This window comes from Penicillium bovifimosum (genome assembly GCF_028826915.1).
Source record: "Penicillium bovifimosum strain IBT 22155 chromosome Unknown utg000004l_segment0_segment0, whole genome shotgun sequence".
NCBI lineage: Eukaryota > Fungi > Ascomycota > Eurotiomycetes > Eurotiales > Aspergillaceae > Penicillium > Penicillium bovifimosum.
This window is the reverse complement of record NW_026622713.1, coordinates 944,738-962,729: the sequence shown is the minus strand read 5'-3', so window position 1 is coordinate 962,729 and position 17,992 is coordinate 944,738. Positions and strand designations below refer to the sequence as shown.

At 47.4% G+C, this 17,992-nt stretch overlaps 4 protein-coding genes across 4 annotated transcripts; 1 reads left to right on the top strand and 3 right to left on the bottom strand.

Moving 5' to 3' along the window:
- Positions 1-1,675: 1,675 nt before the first annotated feature.
- N7515_004650 (uncharacterized protein) lies at positions 1,676-2,599 on the bottom strand (the record flags this gene model as incomplete). Its single annotated transcript, XM_056665394.1, has 1 exon — positions 1,676-2,599. One exon carries the CDS (start codon positions 2,597-2,599, stop codon positions 1,676-1,678), a length of 924 nt encoding a protein of 307 aa, XP_056522344.1.
- Positions 2,600-5,337: 2,738 nt separating this feature from the next.
- On the bottom strand, positions 5,338-5,835 carry N7515_004649 (uncharacterized protein; the record flags this gene model as incomplete). The annotated part of the gene is made up of 1 exon (XM_056665393.1): positions 5,338-5,835. The coding sequence occupies one exon, from the start codon at positions 5,833-5,835 to the stop codon at positions 5,338-5,340; it is 498 nt and encodes a 165-aa protein (XP_056522343.1).
- Positions 5,836-11,375: 5,540 nt separating this feature from the next.
- On the top strand, positions 11,376-11,868 carry N7515_004648 (uncharacterized protein; the record flags this gene model as incomplete). Its single annotated transcript, XM_056665392.1, has 2 exons — positions 11,376-11,399; positions 11,461-11,868. The coding sequence occupies 2 exons, from the start codon at positions 11,376-11,378 to the stop codon at positions 11,866-11,868; spliced, it is 432 nt and encodes a 143-aa protein (XP_056522342.1).
- Positions 11,869-12,968: 1,100 nt separating this feature from the next.
- N7515_004647 (CAZyme family GH55) lies at positions 12,969-17,723 on the bottom strand (the record flags this gene model as incomplete). Its single annotated transcript, XM_056665391.1, has 11 exons — positions 12,969-13,882; positions 13,942-14,526; positions 14,578-15,069; positions 15,147-15,918; positions 15,972-16,119; positions 16,184-16,251; positions 16,299-16,467; positions 16,526-16,617; positions 16,672-16,823; positions 16,891-16,948; positions 17,004-17,723. Coding segments are annotated over 11 exons (4,170 nt in total), but the record flags the coding sequence as incomplete, so codon positions are not given.
- Positions 17,724-17,992: the final 269 nt, after the last annotated feature.

Here is a 17,992-nt window from a genome sequence, read left to right as displayed (position 1 = left end):
TATGTAAAACTGCATGCCCGCCTTCTGTTTAGCCTACTCTCGCGATGCCCAAATGAAAATGTCCTAACTATCAACCTCCTGCGATTAACTTATTGACTACGGACTTCGCCTTCAAGCCTCCCGAGCGAAGCGAGGGTAAAAGGCTTGTCCAACATAATCAAAACATTATTCTATCGCAATTGGAAAGCGACAGGTAGGTTTAGTAGCAAGCCGATAAAACCATAGCACAAGTGGCTCTATTTATATAAACTTGGTAAGGAAGCAAAATGTTTCGACAGAAACGAAGTTTAGATAATCTTTCAGAAAATGCTTCAGAATTAGAACTCGGCACCAACCGCTGTCAAACCGTTGCGGTGCGTTTAGGTAACCACAAAACGCGGTTAAGGTTTGGAATGATCTTAATTGCCATCGGTTGGGCCACATTCAGAAACCGCACTTGGATACTGTGGTTAGACAGCGGTTTAGCAAACAGGTCAAATCGCTGAGAGCCTATAATTACTCAATTCATGTAAACTATGACTTCGTTATAGAATAAGATAAATTTAGATTCCTAGATCTAGATTCTACATTTACGATCCAGTTACGCAAGACTTCCTTGACTTGATATGATTCTCACCAGCAATTGCCATGCTAGACCTTGCGATCCAAAACGGTTGTAGACAAGGGTTGAAATCGATATCTGTGAGTATTTTCATGCGGTTTGCCGGTTTCTTCGCGGTTGACCGTTTGTGGCGAGGTCTATTCAGAATCAGCCACCTCTATAATTAAGTCTCCTGGATCTGGATGTCTCTGTATTCGGTCGCTTTAGATATACGGAGAGAAGACAAAACAGACCTGTTAGAAGAGGACCGGCGAAACAGAAAGGCATCAAACAAAAGAGGAACGAAACAATAGAGGAAAAAGAACGGGTCTGAACCTAAGTTTTGATCAGCCGGATGTTCCTGATATCTGTCACGAGCTATGATATCCTGAGGCACGTGATCGAGAAGGTGGGTGCTTGTTGTGCCTGAGGCACTAAGATCATGAGCATGAGAAGCTCATCTCAGATAGTTGCTTGCCGCTTGTTCTTTCCTTCCTCACGTTTAGTTTCTTAAATATCAGCACTCTTTCTATCAAGATCTGGCTCGTAACAATATCCCCAGACGAGACCTAATGATGAAAATGCCTCATGCATCTTTCATTGGCGTCACTTCCAGACTTCCATATCCAGGAACCAATCGCCAATTTCGGTAATAGCATTCATAGCTGAAGCGCTTGAAACCCACTAGAACACAAGGATTGATCTTATTATCAGGAAGGCTTTCTTTGGGTCGATACTCCAATTGTGGAGTCAAGCGGAGGTGCATATAACAATGATTCATTCTCAAAGAGCTTCAACAAGGAAAAGGGAATGTCTGTGAGGACAAGAATGATCCTGATACATAATAGGGGTATTCAACATACCGTCGAGTTTAGTACAATTTCTTTTTAATTGAACCATTACAATTTGCGGCTAATAATCATTTTCCGGACAACTAGAGCTGATGATCTTATTGATAGTTCAAAATCCACCAATCTGTTCTTTTTTTCCCTACTATTTGCCTGTGATGGAAAAAGCTTGCATTCAGTATACTGAGGCGGGAGGATTATCGACAGACATCAAAGAACATCGATTGGACCGGGCGCATATTGTACCTCATTCGGGTTTCTGAAACCACCAAGTCACAAATTCCGTCGAATAGTCTTCAAACCCATGCACACCAAGCAGGTTTTGAACACCCGACCTCCACTCCGTCGGGTTGTCTGTAACTGAATCTGGAAGATCCAGTCCACTGCTGATTCGAAACTTGGTTCGAATCCATCCTTTTGGGAAAAAGCCAGCAACTTCCCAATCAATGATACCGACGACGCCAGTCTCCGGTGTTTCTTCCACCATGATGTTTCCAGGGCCGAGATCAGCATGGTAGAATACAAATTTTGAACAGTCCATATTCATAGATTCACACCCTTGAAGGAGGTTGTGGGAAGAGTAATCTTCCTTCGCTCCGTATTTGATTAGGAACGGTTCAAGTACATTCTTCCCGTCCACGCCACTCAGCATGTCACTCTCCAGGCTCCCGAGGAATTTGCAGACGCTCACTACGGCATCCATGTAGTGGTCCCTCCATTCTTTATTTAGAGTGGGCCAAGCGTTTGCAAGGGTTCGGCCTCGAACTCTGCTCAGAAACAAATAAGACCGGCCATTGTGCTCTGTTTCATGCAAGACCTTGGGGATCTCAAAATAAGGCCGCTGTCCATGGACATACTTCAATGTGGCAGCCTCTGGTGTTGTACCAGGCACGCTTAGTTTGACCTTGCAAAAAGCGCTTTTTCCTACAGACCAGACTGCAGAGCTGTCCCCAGCATCATACACCAATCGGATATTCGAATGCTCCGCTGGCAATGGTACGGATGGAGGCAAGGGAATAGGTGCGCTGGTGAGGGTATAACTGAGATCGTCGTCTTGATCGTACCAGGTCGAGGTAGAATGGTAGCCTTTTGAACGATGAAGTGTCAAGGGTCCGATGAGCCAGGTGTCTGCATCCACCTCCTTGATTGACTCCCTCACAGGGTCATCCATGGCCTTGAGTAAGACAAGCTTTCAAACGTTGTTGATTTTGATATTCGTCACACTAGAAGTGTGGATAGCAGTCGGGAATTTTATTTTCAAGAAAATTGAGGCACGAGTTGGAAGAAATTCGGGGAAGTGGTGGCTATTATACACGTCCACTTGGCCACATGATCAATACCCAGCAACGAGAAGGATCCAATCACAGCTTAGTTAGCAGCAAACTAAAAGTGGAACCCGAAAAGACGTTCCATTGGTAGAAAAATTGACATTCCCCCCAATAGCAGGCAGTAATGAATTGCTTTGAATTATATTCCAATCTGTACCGGGCGGATAATTTCACCTGGTTTTTTCTTTGATTGTTTACCATATGTTGGACGAAAATGGGGGCGCCCTGTATCATAGACACGGTCAAATTGTGTATGATTAGCGTGACGATTCAGGTGCTCCAACATCAAACTCGACTTCTCAGTGATGCCAGGCCTAATCCATCGGTCGAAGATGTACCCTTGCTCATGTTCGGCAGCCCAATATGATCTGGGCCAGATCTAAACTGAAGTGGGTTAGTTTTCTTGAGGTCAAAAACAACTAAGCAGGAACGAAACAACAGAGGAACGAAACAACAGAGGAATGAAACAACAGAGGAACGAAACAACAGAGGAACGAAACAACAGAGGAACGAAACAACAGAGGAAAAAAGAACGGTTCTGAACCTGAGTTTTGATCAGCCGGATGTTCCTGATATCCCCAAGACGAGACCTAATGATGAAAATGCCTCATGCATCTTTCGTTGGCGTCACTTCCAGCCTCCATATCAGCAGCCAATCGCCAAGTTCTTTGATAACATAGCTGAAGCGCATGAACCCCAATAGAACAAAGTCATCGGTCGCCTGATACTAACAGAGAACCGTGCACGCGCAAGATATATAAGGCTACGGAGACGTCCAGTTCGCTGAAGAGAATAGTCTGTAATAAGACACCGCAAAAACATTTGAATCCCAGTTTCTTTTTCCTTCCCCGTGAGCTTTGACCGCCCAAGTGAGCTTAAAGCCCATCGAGTGATTAAATACTATGTATGACTGACGAAAAAGCAGAATACATCATCCCCGTGAAAGAAGAAATCCTTACCGCGCCTTACACCGACACTTTGCTACCCTGAGAGTCAGCTGCTATACGTATCATGGCAATCATCAGTGGACGGAGTCAGCTTGTCGACATGATGAATTGTCCTGTTTGTGGGTACAACAACATGACCCGTGCTCCCTCCTGCACTGGCCTCGTAAGCGACGGCAAAGGCGGAACCAAAGTTTGCGGTGTCATTCTTCTAGTAAGAAGTTAGGATATTGCTCGCTTCTATGGCAAGAAGCAGTGTGCGTTTCCCTCGACTTCCAGACTGAAGGATTATTCTAATCATTAGCAGGGTGTTCATTGCGTTAAGATTCCAATAGTGGAGTTAGGAGGAGGTAGACATAATAAGGATTCAACTCCAGAGTGCTTCAACAAGTAAGGAAACCGGGATGTCTATGTGAAAGTGGATGGGGTTCTGGATAAATGCGATATCCAACATATTGTCAGCGTCTATGCTAGTTCTCCTACCTCAAATTGAAAGCTTGTTACATTGCATTATATTTCATTCTTGATACCTCAATACTGTAAGCTTTAAACTTGGGGCGGTGCTCACTCTCATTCCACCTGGCATAATCAAATCTACAATCGGTGCGCAGGCTGTAGGCCTTCAATCAAAAGCAAGGTAAATCCGCCAGCCAGCCGTATATAGGATGGCTGAATCCTGCACATAATAAGTGGACATATCAGAAGGCTTGTCTTCAACCTCATTGAAATAACCTCTGCATGTAGCTTGCTTAGTCTCTTCATAGATCAGGGGGACATGCATGTGATGGACGAGGTCGTTGAGTGTTAGAAATTCAATTCCCCGAGCAAGGGTAAATTACACATCGCCGAAATGATAGCCTTACTCGGTCCACCTCCTCCAGAGGTCATACAAAGGTATCAAACACCCGCAGTTAATGATCTGGTAAACGTATTCCTGTTGTTAAGCCGGCCACAACTGTGCCCGTGAGCTGCTTCATCTTGAAGAAACATCTTCTCCCCATTACACTAGTTATTCCGACAGCCTCTGATTAACCAGAGCCCCAAGAAACAACAGGGCCATTCTATTGTTACAGACCAGCAAATCACATATCTTAGCACAAGTATGTTCTAGCGAGCTGACGCTGACATCAATTATACGTATCTATTGTGTTGTGATTGTTGAATGAACTCCGGGAAACCCTTCAAAAAACCGATTCAAAGCTGATGGGTCGTTTGGCAACACAAGCCGCTCAGACAACGGCTGTCCAGAATTTATATTCATCCTGAAGGAGAGAGGCACTACCGACGGCGAGTTACGAACTATCTTCCAAGCCATAAGCCAGTCCAGAGAAGGAGTGGTTGAAAAGGATCGTATACTGTATGAGTGAAGGCGCAACTGACTGAACTGAGGCAAGATTTCCCAGAAATTGTAGCTCTGGTCGTAAATGGGAAGGTTTGGAAAGCCGCAATTGAAGTGATTTAACAAGACCTTCGGCTCTAACCTGACATCCTTCCCTAATTTTCCGACGGCTGAACCTATTTATCCCGCCAGGATCAAGTACCATACAGGCTCTTTCCTGGCAGCCCATACAAACGTACCGATAGTCGGAAGAATAATTTTCCAGACCGACACATACAAGTGTTGCCAAGCATGGCATTCAGATACCGTGCGTCTCCAGTCCAGTGCGCTTGCCGCAGCAAGGTATAGAGGACTTAAAATTTCGCACGTCAATGTCCTTGAACTGGGATTCTGAAGCGTAGTAGCATTGCTCAGCAGCGAAGGATGCCTGCGAAGATGCCACGGCATCTCGCGGTTCCAGTTTATGAAGAATCATCTGAACAATCTCAGGCGGCACGTCGACAGGCCACTTCTCCCTATGGGCGCGAGGCTTCTTCCAGCAGTTTGAAGTTAGAACCCAGGCTAGAGCGCGGAACCCAGATGAACATTGGGTCGCTGAATAGTTGAAAAGCAATACTAGGCTCCTAGAGGCCAGAACGACCTCGCGAGAAAGCTCCACGAAAACGAGATGACGTGGCGAAATGACAATCAAGCGAACGTCGTCATGCCTGAGTTTGAAAAAATGGTGGGCTCCGATGAAGCTTCCCAAGTCCCTCCAAGCAGTAGTCAGCAACATGGAAGGACCCAATTTTGGCATGAACGTGACCTACTTCGATAGCAAACATGATTCTGTTGCAATGGGCGTCAACGCGCCTCCTGGTTAACTCATTCTTGCCTCAGAAGTTGGCAAAGCGCTCTGATCATCATGGGAGTCTGTTAGAAAAGTCGCATTCTGCAGCGTTGATGAAAATGCATATGACTCTTGAACCAAATCATAGCATGGTGTGATGGTGATATCATCAAATATTGGCGCGTACGGCTGGGGTACGAGGGTGTCGTAGGACCGTTGCATATGCCCAACAGAGGGGTTTTTGGATGGGAAGTTCTCGTTGGATAAGTTTCATGGATACGTGAGCGGATGCAGGTTACGTGGCGCGATGAACGGTACTTGCAGAGCCTCTCCTGCATTCAAACGTCCTGCTGACGGTGTTAATATTTATTGGATAGAAAACAGAGGGTAAATACCATCAAACCGTTCACTGTCCCCACGATGTTCTCTCTCTCAAGCGTTGCATTCCCCTTCCGCAGTTTACGAGGGCTGGTTGTTTGTTCATCACAGCATTCAGTGTCTCGTTTATTGGGCCGTCTACTTCGGTGCTTTGCACTTGCAAGCATCAAGTTTAGTTTATCGATAGATATTCTATTGAGTTGAGCACACCGCTCTTTTCTGTAGAACTCTCTCGCTTCGTCGTTGGCCTTTTCCCTCGTGCGGCATGTGTGTCGTATGTATTGTCGTGTTTGTTGAAGTAACTGGCGACAGTAGATGCATATTTCGTGGCATTTGACATCTGGAATGTGCCATTAGCATCAGACATGCGAGGCGATGAGGGTATCTTCAAGATCCGAGGCAACCTGATCCACTTCAGTAGAAGCAGAGGATAGATCAAATGGCTCCCCTTCAGGTGGTGATTTACAATAAATAATGACATCAGGATGGAATAAAGGCTCTCCTCCATCATCAGAATCATCTCGAGCAACTGCATCATCAATTCTTTGTATATGTGCTCTCATCTCTGCCTCAGTCATGAAGTATTTGCGATGCGTACGAGGACGAAATGGATGTTCACGAGGTTTTGCAAGAGTTTCAATATAAATAACCACTGGCTCAGAGGCGTCAAGATCAATGATTGATACCTCTGACTCTGGAGCAATTGGTGCCTGTGGCTCAGGAGCATCTGGTGCTTGTGGCTCAGAAGCGATTGGTGTCTCTAATTTCAAAGCAATTGGGGATGCAGGTCCTGGAGAAATAGGATCTGATTTGATCTCTATCGTACGAGGCTTCTTGTCAAGAATGACATAGATCTTAGCACGTTTCTCTCGCTCCACATAATCAAATTGTGTATACACCCTTCATTCGTTGAAGATCTTGTTTACGTCGTTGTAATAAATCAGGACGCATCAATCGATAAACATCAAACAAACGTTTACCACTGAATAGATATCCTTGTCTTCGAATATGTTCCTGAAGATGGACTTTTCCGAAGCCTTCAATTCGACCAGTTCCAAGCTCTGATTCAAGAATAGTAGTGATTTGTTCGATTTCAGCTTCTTGGCTTTGATGGTCATCTTTTCGACGTCGAAATCCAAGATGAAGTCGTATTCTGTTAGGACCGGCGTACTGGCGGGTCCAAATGAGGGGTTTAGGACTAGAGTGAAGAAATCCTAAGGGGTATTCCTGTATTCAGACTAATCGCTAAGGAGTCTAAGGCTGACGGGCAGTCTCTGTTATGGAGAGCCCAAGCCGGGTCACGTGGCCTGGTCAAGCCTGACCGCCACGTGACTTGGCAGAATCCAGGTCCAAGTCCTCTGTGAGGCACTCGTGGGTAGAGGGACGTAACATTCCCGCCCTTCTTCAAGGGCTGCGTCCTCGCAGTCGTAGAGAAGCATAGAACAATAAGAACATCAATCATCATCCGCATCATGCGGGCTGAGGAACAGAGGAAACAAAAAACAAAAACATCATAGTCACATAATGAAAAAAAAAAAAAAATAACAAAGACTTCAGGCGACATGGTCACATTTCCCATCGTCATCCTTCATCACACCCCGCTGCGACCTGTGCAAGAGACGATAGGTCATTGTCTCGCTGAGTTGTCGCGGCACTTCAGGTCGGGCGTTTCTTGGGTGGTCTTCCTCTGCGTTTGGGCTGTTCTGGAGCCGCATTTTTCGGAGGCCTGCCTCAGCGCTTGGGTTGTTCTGGCGCCGTGTTCTCCGGAGGCCTTCCTCGGCGCTTGGGTTGGACAGGCGATTCTTTCTTCTTCTTGCTGTAGTTTTCGAATGCCTCTGTCTCTTCCACATGTGCTCGTGGTTCCCAAGTGCTGTCCTCGTGGCCGTAACCTTTCCATTTGACAAGGTATTCGGCGCCCCTGCGATTCTCCGAGAGAATCTCCTCAACTTCATATTCCGGGTGGCCATCGACCAATCTGGGGTCTGGCCTCTCGTGTACCTTCAGCGGATCTCCTTGGTACGGCTCTAGCATGGACACATGCTGCGTAGCGTGGATCTTGCGGTACCTCGGCGTAAGGATTAGCTTGTAGGCCTGTTTCCCAACAATGCCTGCGATTGCGAAAGGTCCCACGTAGCGGTTGTCCAGCTTCTTGTAGGGCCGTGCTGAATCGATGTGCTTGTTTCGGAGCATCACCCATTGGCCGATGGTGAAAGACTTATCCATGTGCTTCTTGTCGTAAGCGCGCTTCATGGCAGCCTTGGACTCCTCTAGACGCTGCCGCAGTTCTTCGCGCATCTTGAGCATCTCCTCCACGCGAGCTCCAGCATCCTTGTGGCTTTCGGTCTTGTCGTCTGGCACCGATGTTCTCAGTTCAGGCCGGATCCCAAGCAACGCTTGAGCGGGAGACATCTTCAGCGCGATGTGCGTGGCAGTGTTGTATACCATCTGGGCAAGTGGAATCCATCTCGTCCAGTCATCCTGGCACCAGCTGACTGTGTTCCTCAGATAGTACTCGATACTCTGGTTCTGCCTCTCAGTCTGCCCATCAGTCTGCGGGTGGTATGTTGTTGACAGACGGCGCCTCCTGGCCAGAAGGAAGCAGAAGTAACTCCAGAATCTTGCTTTGAAGACTGTTCCTCGGTCGCTCACGAGGTTCTCTGGCATTCCCCAGAGCGGCATGACTTTCTCGTAGAACAATGTTGCGAGCCCTGGTGAGTCAACGTCCTTTGTGCAGGGGACGTAGAGGGAATACTTGCTGAACAGGTCGACAACGACCATGATGGCGTCATAGACCTTCCCTTCCCATTTCGAAGGCGGCAGTCCTGTGATGAAATCCACGCTCAGCCACTGCGCTGGTGCCTCGGGCACTGGTAGTGGCTCGAGCAGTCCATAGGGTTTATGGCGTTTGACAGCGTTAGACTGGCACGTCGGGCACGTGGAGACATGTTCTTGAACATCCTTGACCACCGTCGTCCACCAGTATTTGCGCTTCACGGCCTCCATCGTCCTCTTGACGGCATAATGGCCTCCTTGGGGGTCGTCGTGATGGATCTTCATGATCTCTTGGCAGATTGCAGGTTCGCCACTCGGAACATTTTGGACCCTACGATGACCAATTTGAATCCCTTCATTGCAGAGGACTTGGTGGATACGATAATCGTCAAGACCTACTTGGAAAAGTAAGGTTTGGATCCGTTTTTGAATTTCCAGGTTTCCAATTGTCTTTGGAGGTGCATTTTTAGCAATGCCCCATGCCTTGAGGCGCTTCCTCATCGTATGAGGAGCGATTTTGATGGTATAGCCTTCTTGTAATTCTGTACAAAGCTGTTGTATTGTTGCTCCATTGGTAAAAAATGCGATGATCTCATCCTTGTGAGACTCAATATCAATTATTTGACGAGGCATGATGGTATGGAAACAGGAGATGAGAGGGGTAAATCAATAATAGTAGGTTAAAAAACAGTAATTTATAAAATGGTAAACGCTTGAAACAGCGGTGAGAAAAGCGGTGTAATATGCAGAGAAGCAATGTAGTAAAACACGAAAGGGCCTACTGGGCACTAGCTCATGCCGTACGTAGGGAAGGGATCTTGCTAATTGTTAGGATCGACTCTGTGCTTCGTTTCTTTGCATGTAAGACTCGATTGGATTCCATGGAACGGTATTATAACAATGACCCATCCATTGTTACCAGGCCATACAATACAGTCTGACCGGGATTCCTGGGGTATGGCTAAAATTAGACTAGTGTGTTTTCAGAATACGGTTGGGGAATGAAAGTCTTAAGGGTGTAAAGGTAAATCTGATTTCGAATATTACTGTACTGCCAAGGATTCCATAGAAGAATGAGATACTCTGCATCTGCATTCCTTGGTTCAACGAGGACCGAGGCATGTAAATCATGGCTAACCCAGGCCAAGTCCTGGCATTGCCTTTCCATCTGCTGGAGCATGTGGTTTTTCCTCCCATCACTCCACCACACGGTGAGGCTTGGGACGGAGTCTCCGCAACCAATCCAATCGATCTGGTTCTTTACTAGATTCTCTCTGACCTGCTACCACCCGGTATTTCCATTTTCTTCTATCGCTTGGACCGGATGGCTGCGAGACGACCTGCCCTGCCTTTGGCGAGGCGTATTCATGGCGAAACCGCAGGCAAATGGTTGTTCGGGTTCGCCTGTCAGACGTCTGAGCCAAATTACTTGCAGGGACAGACCTGTGCTGTAGAGACGATCTGCTGTCGGAAGGTTTTCGGATGGGCCTTTCCTCGGCCGTGCGGGTTAACAACGGCATAGTATCGTGCGCGTCTTTGGTACCTTTGCGCATCAGTCGACGAACAGTATATTCCATGCCAAAGTCAAGCATATGGAGACTTCCGGCCTTGCCTGTCTCGACTGAGGCTATTTATGCTCCGACAGACTCTGGAATCGCCAAGTGAATCCGAAATTGAGGGCATGAACAAGCCGCATTTTGTCGAGAGATCAGGAAGCGTACCAGGAAAGGTATTTATTTTCCGGCTTGGAGCTTCAAAATGTGGCAGTGAATGTGTGGCCTCTTATAAGGGATAACTGACGTCTAGCCAGTTATCAATTCCCGCTTCTGGAGCCACACTTACCAAAACCCCCAAAAAGGAACCTACAATTGAAATCAACCCCGTCAAAAACTGGCCTCACACTTTACCCATGATACCCTTCAACACGATGATCCGAGCAAGGTCATTGAACTTCATGTAGGAAGCAATAGTCAGTTTGTCCGCATACCTTTGTCGTTGAAGCGTCAACCCCTTTAATAAATAATTACTGGTACATGTTGAACGTGTGAATCACGGCGGACAATACGGCGGGGTCTCCCTCACTATCTGGATGGGTTCAATGTATCAGCCAAATGTACGTAGCACCAGACATACCTCAGAAACATGTTACGTCGCGACTAGTTCTATTGCTCTTCAAAGCTTGGCTCGATCACTTGGTATAAAGACTTTTCCATGCCAGAGCCCTGGACCCTACTACTGATCTGCAAACTCTCACAATAGATGGTCTTAACAATGAGCATGAAGCAAAAGTTGAGCTAGACCAAGGTACAGGAAGCGCTCCGCCGGGATACCTAAATGAGCTCCCAGTATTTACAGAGATGCAGGATCTGGGTCAGCAGCCGGTAAGCGACGATTGCATCCAGAATGGAGCTGCATACCGACTTTTGCAACTCGCTCCTACAGGTACAGTTGCCCCCGAATGAGGCACAACACGCCTTGGTCGCTGAACCATTCCAACCGCTGGTCGAAGAGTTGAAGCGGCTGGTACAGGACGACCCACAATTCGCGCACCAGGCTGCACAGATAGTGAGGCTTTACCGACGGCTGTATGAGTCTTATATTGCAAGGAAGTCTGAGACCCAACGTCTTGAGCAGGCGAATGGGGAGCTCCGCACGGCAAATCTCCAATTACGCCAAGAGAGTGAATACCTGAAGGGTCGATACGCCGAACAGGGAGACGAACTGGCTTATTTTGGACAAGCCTTTGACAAACTCAGCACGGGTATCGGGAGGCTCTTAGCGAACTCTGGGGGCTGTTGTTCAGAACCGATGTATGAGGCAGCTAGCAAAGTGAATGAGGAGGCTCCTTAAACTGTCATCTTTACGCTTTTAATATCGACAGTACACAAACCGGCAGGTCGACACGTGAGAAGAACACAGCGATCGATCTCCCTAAGGCTGATGTCAACGAGATCATCAAAGCTTCTTACGACGTCGACGAGGACTTTACATACACCGCCCGTCAGTTGTGGGATATGGAAGATAAGAAAGCTCACCATCCTGACAAATATTTGGGCCACATTGTTCGTCCAGGCAGTTTGAAAATATTGCACAATAAATGCCAGGGATCCTTGGAATATTTCACTCGAGTTTCTGATCAGCGGATATGGACGAATCCTTCGAAATACGCCACTGTCATTGAACATGTTTGTCTAGATCATGATGCCCATCGTGCATTTTTCCTTGGTGTCGCACAAACCGAGACGCCTAGCGGGGAGATAATCCGAAGTGGAATTGAGCAGCCTTTATTCCATGTGGAACATTCTGTGGAAGGCAGTGAGGAATGTCCTTTGAACGTGTGGCGCATTGTTCATTTGACGGATGGCAGAGATACAGAGCTGTTGAAGGTTTTTGCGAAGATGGCGCAGAGTCCTTACCTCCGTGAATTCAACGAAGTGTATATTCGAGAGGACCTTGGAAGACGATTGAGTCGCAAGTGATCAGCTGCAATAAGTACAAGATCTTTTGTGAAGTGCAAACGCTGGGGATTTTCTCCTTCTTTCTATCGCTACTTGAGGCCAAGTAGACCATCCAAAGTATTTCTCTAGTTCATGTGATATGTGCGAAATGGGGATTTGAATCTGGAAATTGGAATCCTGAAATCAACTCAGATTGTCTCGAAGAACGAGAGAACTACCTATTGAAGAGCGAGAAACGCGAACCTGTCTGCGAACCAGGTCCGCCGCTGGGAGTAGTGGGACTACAGTAGAGGAGAGCACAGGGGTGGTTCTAGAAGAGGAGAAGTGTGTCTGTGTCTCTGTCTGTCCTATCTGCGCGATGAAGCCTTTTATCCATATCACAAATGCTGAGTCATCCGTACACCGCTCATTTCGCCACGATGGCGCGCAGTTCTCCCACTACACTAGATACTCCGTGAGCAAGATCAAGTCTCCTCCAGCTGTTCAATCGAATCAATCCCAATCACTCCCCTCAAAATACTCATTCCAGCCATAGGTTGGCCCGACACAGTAGGCATTGCCAACAACAAGCTGGGCATCGCAGTTATCCTCACTCAGCGAAGGGTTCACGTCCAAGAATAAATACCAGGGAATCTTGCTCTGCATACAGATCGTTGTGCAGGTCTCCTGCAGTTCCTCATTTCTAACAACATGCCATTTCCCGCAACCGGTTGTTGTTCCCTCTGCGACTGTTGAGTTCTGAGGAGGCTCAATCTGTGGAATCACATAGCCGCCATCAGAGTATCCGGGGGATGTGGGATCTTCAACCGGGGCAGTGGTATTCGAATCGCCAGACTGGGGTGAGAGGCAGATGACGTGGCCGTACGCGACATCGCTGACAATTTGAAGATTGGAGCAATCATAACTGATCCAAGGGTTGTACTTGCGTAAGGTGGTTCCGTCTTTGTAACCGACGCCTTGAGCCTTCTCTATAGAAGTACAGGTGTCATTCCCCTGAATGGTATAGACTCTTTCACATTGCAACGGCATGCATAGCTTTGTGCCGACTGGGATCTCCTCGCATTCGAACAGGTTGTCATGTCCAATGAAAAGGGCGGCCGATGAGACTTTGTATGCAACTGCAATCTTGTCACACGTATCTCCAGCAACGGTTGTGTATTTGATGCCTGAAAGACACGAGTCCGACGGTGCATATGGATCGACCACTGGCTGAAGCGGATCTGGTATCTTGGTCGGGATTTGGAGACCGCATCTTGAGTTAATGTCAACCAGCTGTGATTGGAAGTTCTTGTCGTATGCAGAGTAGGGGGTTGACTGCATCTTTTGGTACCGGTCGACGTAGCAAGAGGAGCAGAGCTCAGAAGTGGGCATAGCATCAAAGTCCGGATTGAATTCACTGATTAAGTCTATGCATTATCTCAGGATGAGAGCCTGTCAAGTGAGGTTGGAGGATATTTAAACTTACCACCACAGTATTTACCACTTCTGGCATCCTTTGCGCAAGTTTCATTCCATCCTGCCCAAGCATTTCCACCTTTGATGTTCAATGGAGCAACGCTTTTATCAGCTGCACAGTTGTCCGCGACCTGGTGGAACCAGGTGCTCAAAGACTTTCCGCAGCTAGGGCTACAAACCAAATCACTGAGAGTGTCATTATCCAGACCCCTTCTCCACTTAGGTGTCTGGAACATGTAGACCTCGTCGTCGCAGTTGATGAGCTTGGTAAGTGCTGTTTGGCAAATAGGGGATAGTGTCGACAAATAGTCTGAGTCGGAATCGTCCTCGTAAAAGTAGAATCCCGTGAAGTTACGCTGTCCGATAACGTCGTCTGCCTTGCGGAACCATCCAAGCAAAGAGGACATGAAGCCATTTTTTGTGTCCTTGGCATAAATCGCAGTCTCCCCAAGCGGGCTGATTGACTGGACAATTGCCTTGGTAACAAGATTGACGATCCAAATATCGCTACTCTGCTCAATGTAGAAAGCTTTGTCTTGGCAGTCGTTCGAGTTCAAGCAGTCTTGAGAATATGAATTGAACCAACTGTAAATACCTGTAAAGGTTAGCAATAGCGCGAGTCAAGGCCGAAGAAGATGGTACACACCTGCACCGAGCATATATATCGATTCCGAATTGAGCATTCTCACAGCCCACGAACTTGTGCATGTTTTGCAGTCACCAGTTTCTGGGTCATCGGGGAACTTGCCCAGTTTGAAGGGCTCAGGCATTGGAGGCGTGGGTTGGAAGTAGGGGGACTCGGTTTGTATCATTCCCATCACCAAATTTTTGGCCCTCGATAATTGGTACTGATACATGACACTGTGCTCTGAAGCTGTGCCATACATCCAGGTAGGTCCCTGACTTTCGATTAGAATACCGCGTGCCACGTAAACGTCCACTTGGTCCTGAGACACCTTGTCAAGGTCATGGTCCGCGACCCAAGCCCAAAGGTTCTCCATGTAAGCCGAAGCCGATTTTGTGACATGAAGCATCAGCGACGCGCCGATACAGTTTTTGTTTATAGTTGATGCTTTTTTGGGACATTTGTCGGACTGGAGCTGGGAACCAACAGCTCCGCCCACGCGGAAGTGAGAATCTGGGTTCGTTAGCCTTTTCGTACGCAGATGCAAAGATTCGACAAAAGATTGCGCATCAGGAAAAGGAAATGCTTACCCCAAAGACCTGCAGAACCTTGTGTAGACTCGTGGACATTCCATTCCATCAGAACAGCACCAGCTGTGGGCCCAGACGCCGTGAACATCATGTTTTGGATTTCAATGATACCAACATCACCCTCTTTACCCACTTGGACCGCAACATGGGGATTCTCGGCATCCTCAAACTTGCTGCCTGTCGCCATAATCTGCGGCCAAACCTGTCCGACAATCCGGGAACCAAGCGGAACACGTAGAGTATCTTTAATCACGTAGATACCGTAGGGGAAGTACACGATGGAAGACATATTCGCAGCAGTGGAGAGGATACTGTTTAGAGCTGCTGTATCATCCGTGGCGCCATCACCTTTAGCACCATATTCTTTGACGTCGAAGACCTGACCGCCGTTGAGACCAAAGTACTGAGGACGACGACGGGCAAAGAAATTCGAGGTCCCTTTGACATATGACTGGCTGCCTGTGAGTATCTCCTTCCGCTTCAAGGATGGCATGTGCTGCTGTTGTGCGAAATGAAGTCCAGTATCGTCATGGTAGAGTCCGAATCCCCAGGAATCAACGAGGACCTCATCTCCTCCAGATAGGAGAGGCTCAGTAGTAGTGTCGGATACAACTGCGTCCTTCACATTGAAAAATCCCACATTCTGTAGTAAGACTGCCGTAGAGTCATCTGCATATAACGATGTGAGGATTCCTGTTGGCGTGTTGGCGATGATGGCATCCACCAAGATGTACGAGCCAACTGATTGACCAGTACTGGCCACACCTCCAGCCTAAACTAGAATTCAGATACATTTTCTCAGACTTGACATGTTAGGGAACTTACACCACCAGTCACTACAATTCCGCGTCCACATGACTCGATCACAACGTCTTGCATTGTCCAAGCCCAGTCCCAGTGGACCTGCACTGCAGTTTTGCAATTCACAAAGACAAGTTGGCTGGTCGTGAATTGTTGGTTTCCAAGATAGGCACTGTCGTGCAAGATGTGTCAGTTTCACACCTTTCGCAACAATTGCCCAGTGGGGAACAACATACCCAAAGTTTCCACCAACAAATGTCAGGTTGCTCATGAAACCCCCGCTTCCGTTTTCCATGTAGACACCCTTCTCTGTCAATACTTGAATTTCTCGATCGGTAGATTTCGACATACCTGCTGGGTGTTTCCATCTGCCTGAGACATGTAGAACTCAATGTTCTCGAGAGTTGTTCCTTGGGCGACTTGCCAATGAATGGCACACACATATGCACCGGGATCTGTGCGAGTAATGTCCATTTTGAAATTACGCACATTGCGAAGAAAGTTATTCGTGTTCAAGTACCTGTTAAATCTTGCGTTAGAAGGATACTTGCTAAGTTTATTCTGCAATTCGTACTGACCATTGCTCCTGGTCACCAACGTAGACGTCAGAGGTGATGACGCCCAAGCCAACAAAACTTGCAGCAGCCAAGATCGTCGGGTAATCAGCAGGCTGGGTGATATTAGATTAGATGCCAATTCTTTAAAGTGGATGGGGTCAGCATACATCTCCTAGGAATTGCGTGTTGTAGTACTGAATAATTGGACTGCTGACGAGATACGTTCCAGGAGGAAAGAATACAACTGCCGGGAATCTTGTGCTTGAACCGCAGTCTGCTCCACAACGACCTCCTTCGGAGATGGCTTTATTGATGGCAGCTTTGTGGTGTCAACATGTCAGTTTATGTTTTGATAGCTTCCAAGCATTGTTTGGCATTCCTCTTACCCGTGTCGTCAATCACACCATCACCTTTGGCGCCGTAGTCCTTCACATTCCTCCAGACCTAAGATTTGAAGGGTTAGATAGATAGAGCGGCAGTTTCAATTGAAATTATTTACCTTGTATCCTGCAGGGGCAAATGGGCTAGCACCATTCTGTTGCAGGTTAGCCAACCAATAGTCAGATCCAGTGGTGGCCCTTTTTCTGAGAGTGGTATTCTCGCTTTCCGAGTCAGAATGAAGCACTGTCTGATCAGCCGAGGCGTACTCAAGTAGTCCGTTCAGGTGCTGAAGTCGCTGTTGGGGACGGTTGGTGTCGTTCGACTTGGATCTATATTTGGCATGCATTTTCGCAGCCAACATTGCTTCCTGTCCAGTAGAGGCAGTGGGTGGTACAGACTCTGCTAGTATCTTTGCCGCATCTGCGAGATCCTTAGGAATTGTGTATGCAAAGCTGCTTCTGCTTTTGCCGCTTTCTCCACGTTTTCCTTTGGTCTCAGATTCAGACGAATTGTGATGGGAGGCAAGCCGAGAGACAGTACCCGCAGAATAATCTAATGGAGGCGCATTGATTCTTTCTCCGGTGACCTGCTCTGAAGTGGCTATGGCATATTTGTTGAACTTCACATTCTCAACTCGTAGCTTATTCACGACAGCCAGGCCTTTGAGAGCCTCGGAAACTTTGAGGGCGGCATCAGAGGCCCCAAAGTGAGGAACACCCGATGCTGAAGACGAGTAGCTGGAAGCAGCGACTGAAGGAGAGGGATGATTTTCACGGTTGAAATGGCGATGCAGATGCTCATGGCCATGGTGCGCATGACTTGCCAATACGCCAGTGACCTGACATAATATAAGCAACCAGCATAGGACACGATATGCCACTGCCATCTTGTTGAGAGAAGTGATCCAAGTTAGTCTAAGTCAAGGCGCACCCGAAATAGAGAATTTCCAGGAAATAGTTAAGAGTATGGGCTTTACGCAAGATCGAAACCTTACGTAACTCACAAAAGTTAGGCAACGTACCAATATTTTTGCTCCAGATCCAGATAATGATTAATCTCCGGTGAGGTGGCTCTAGTTGCACATGGTAACATCGCGTGGAATAGTTC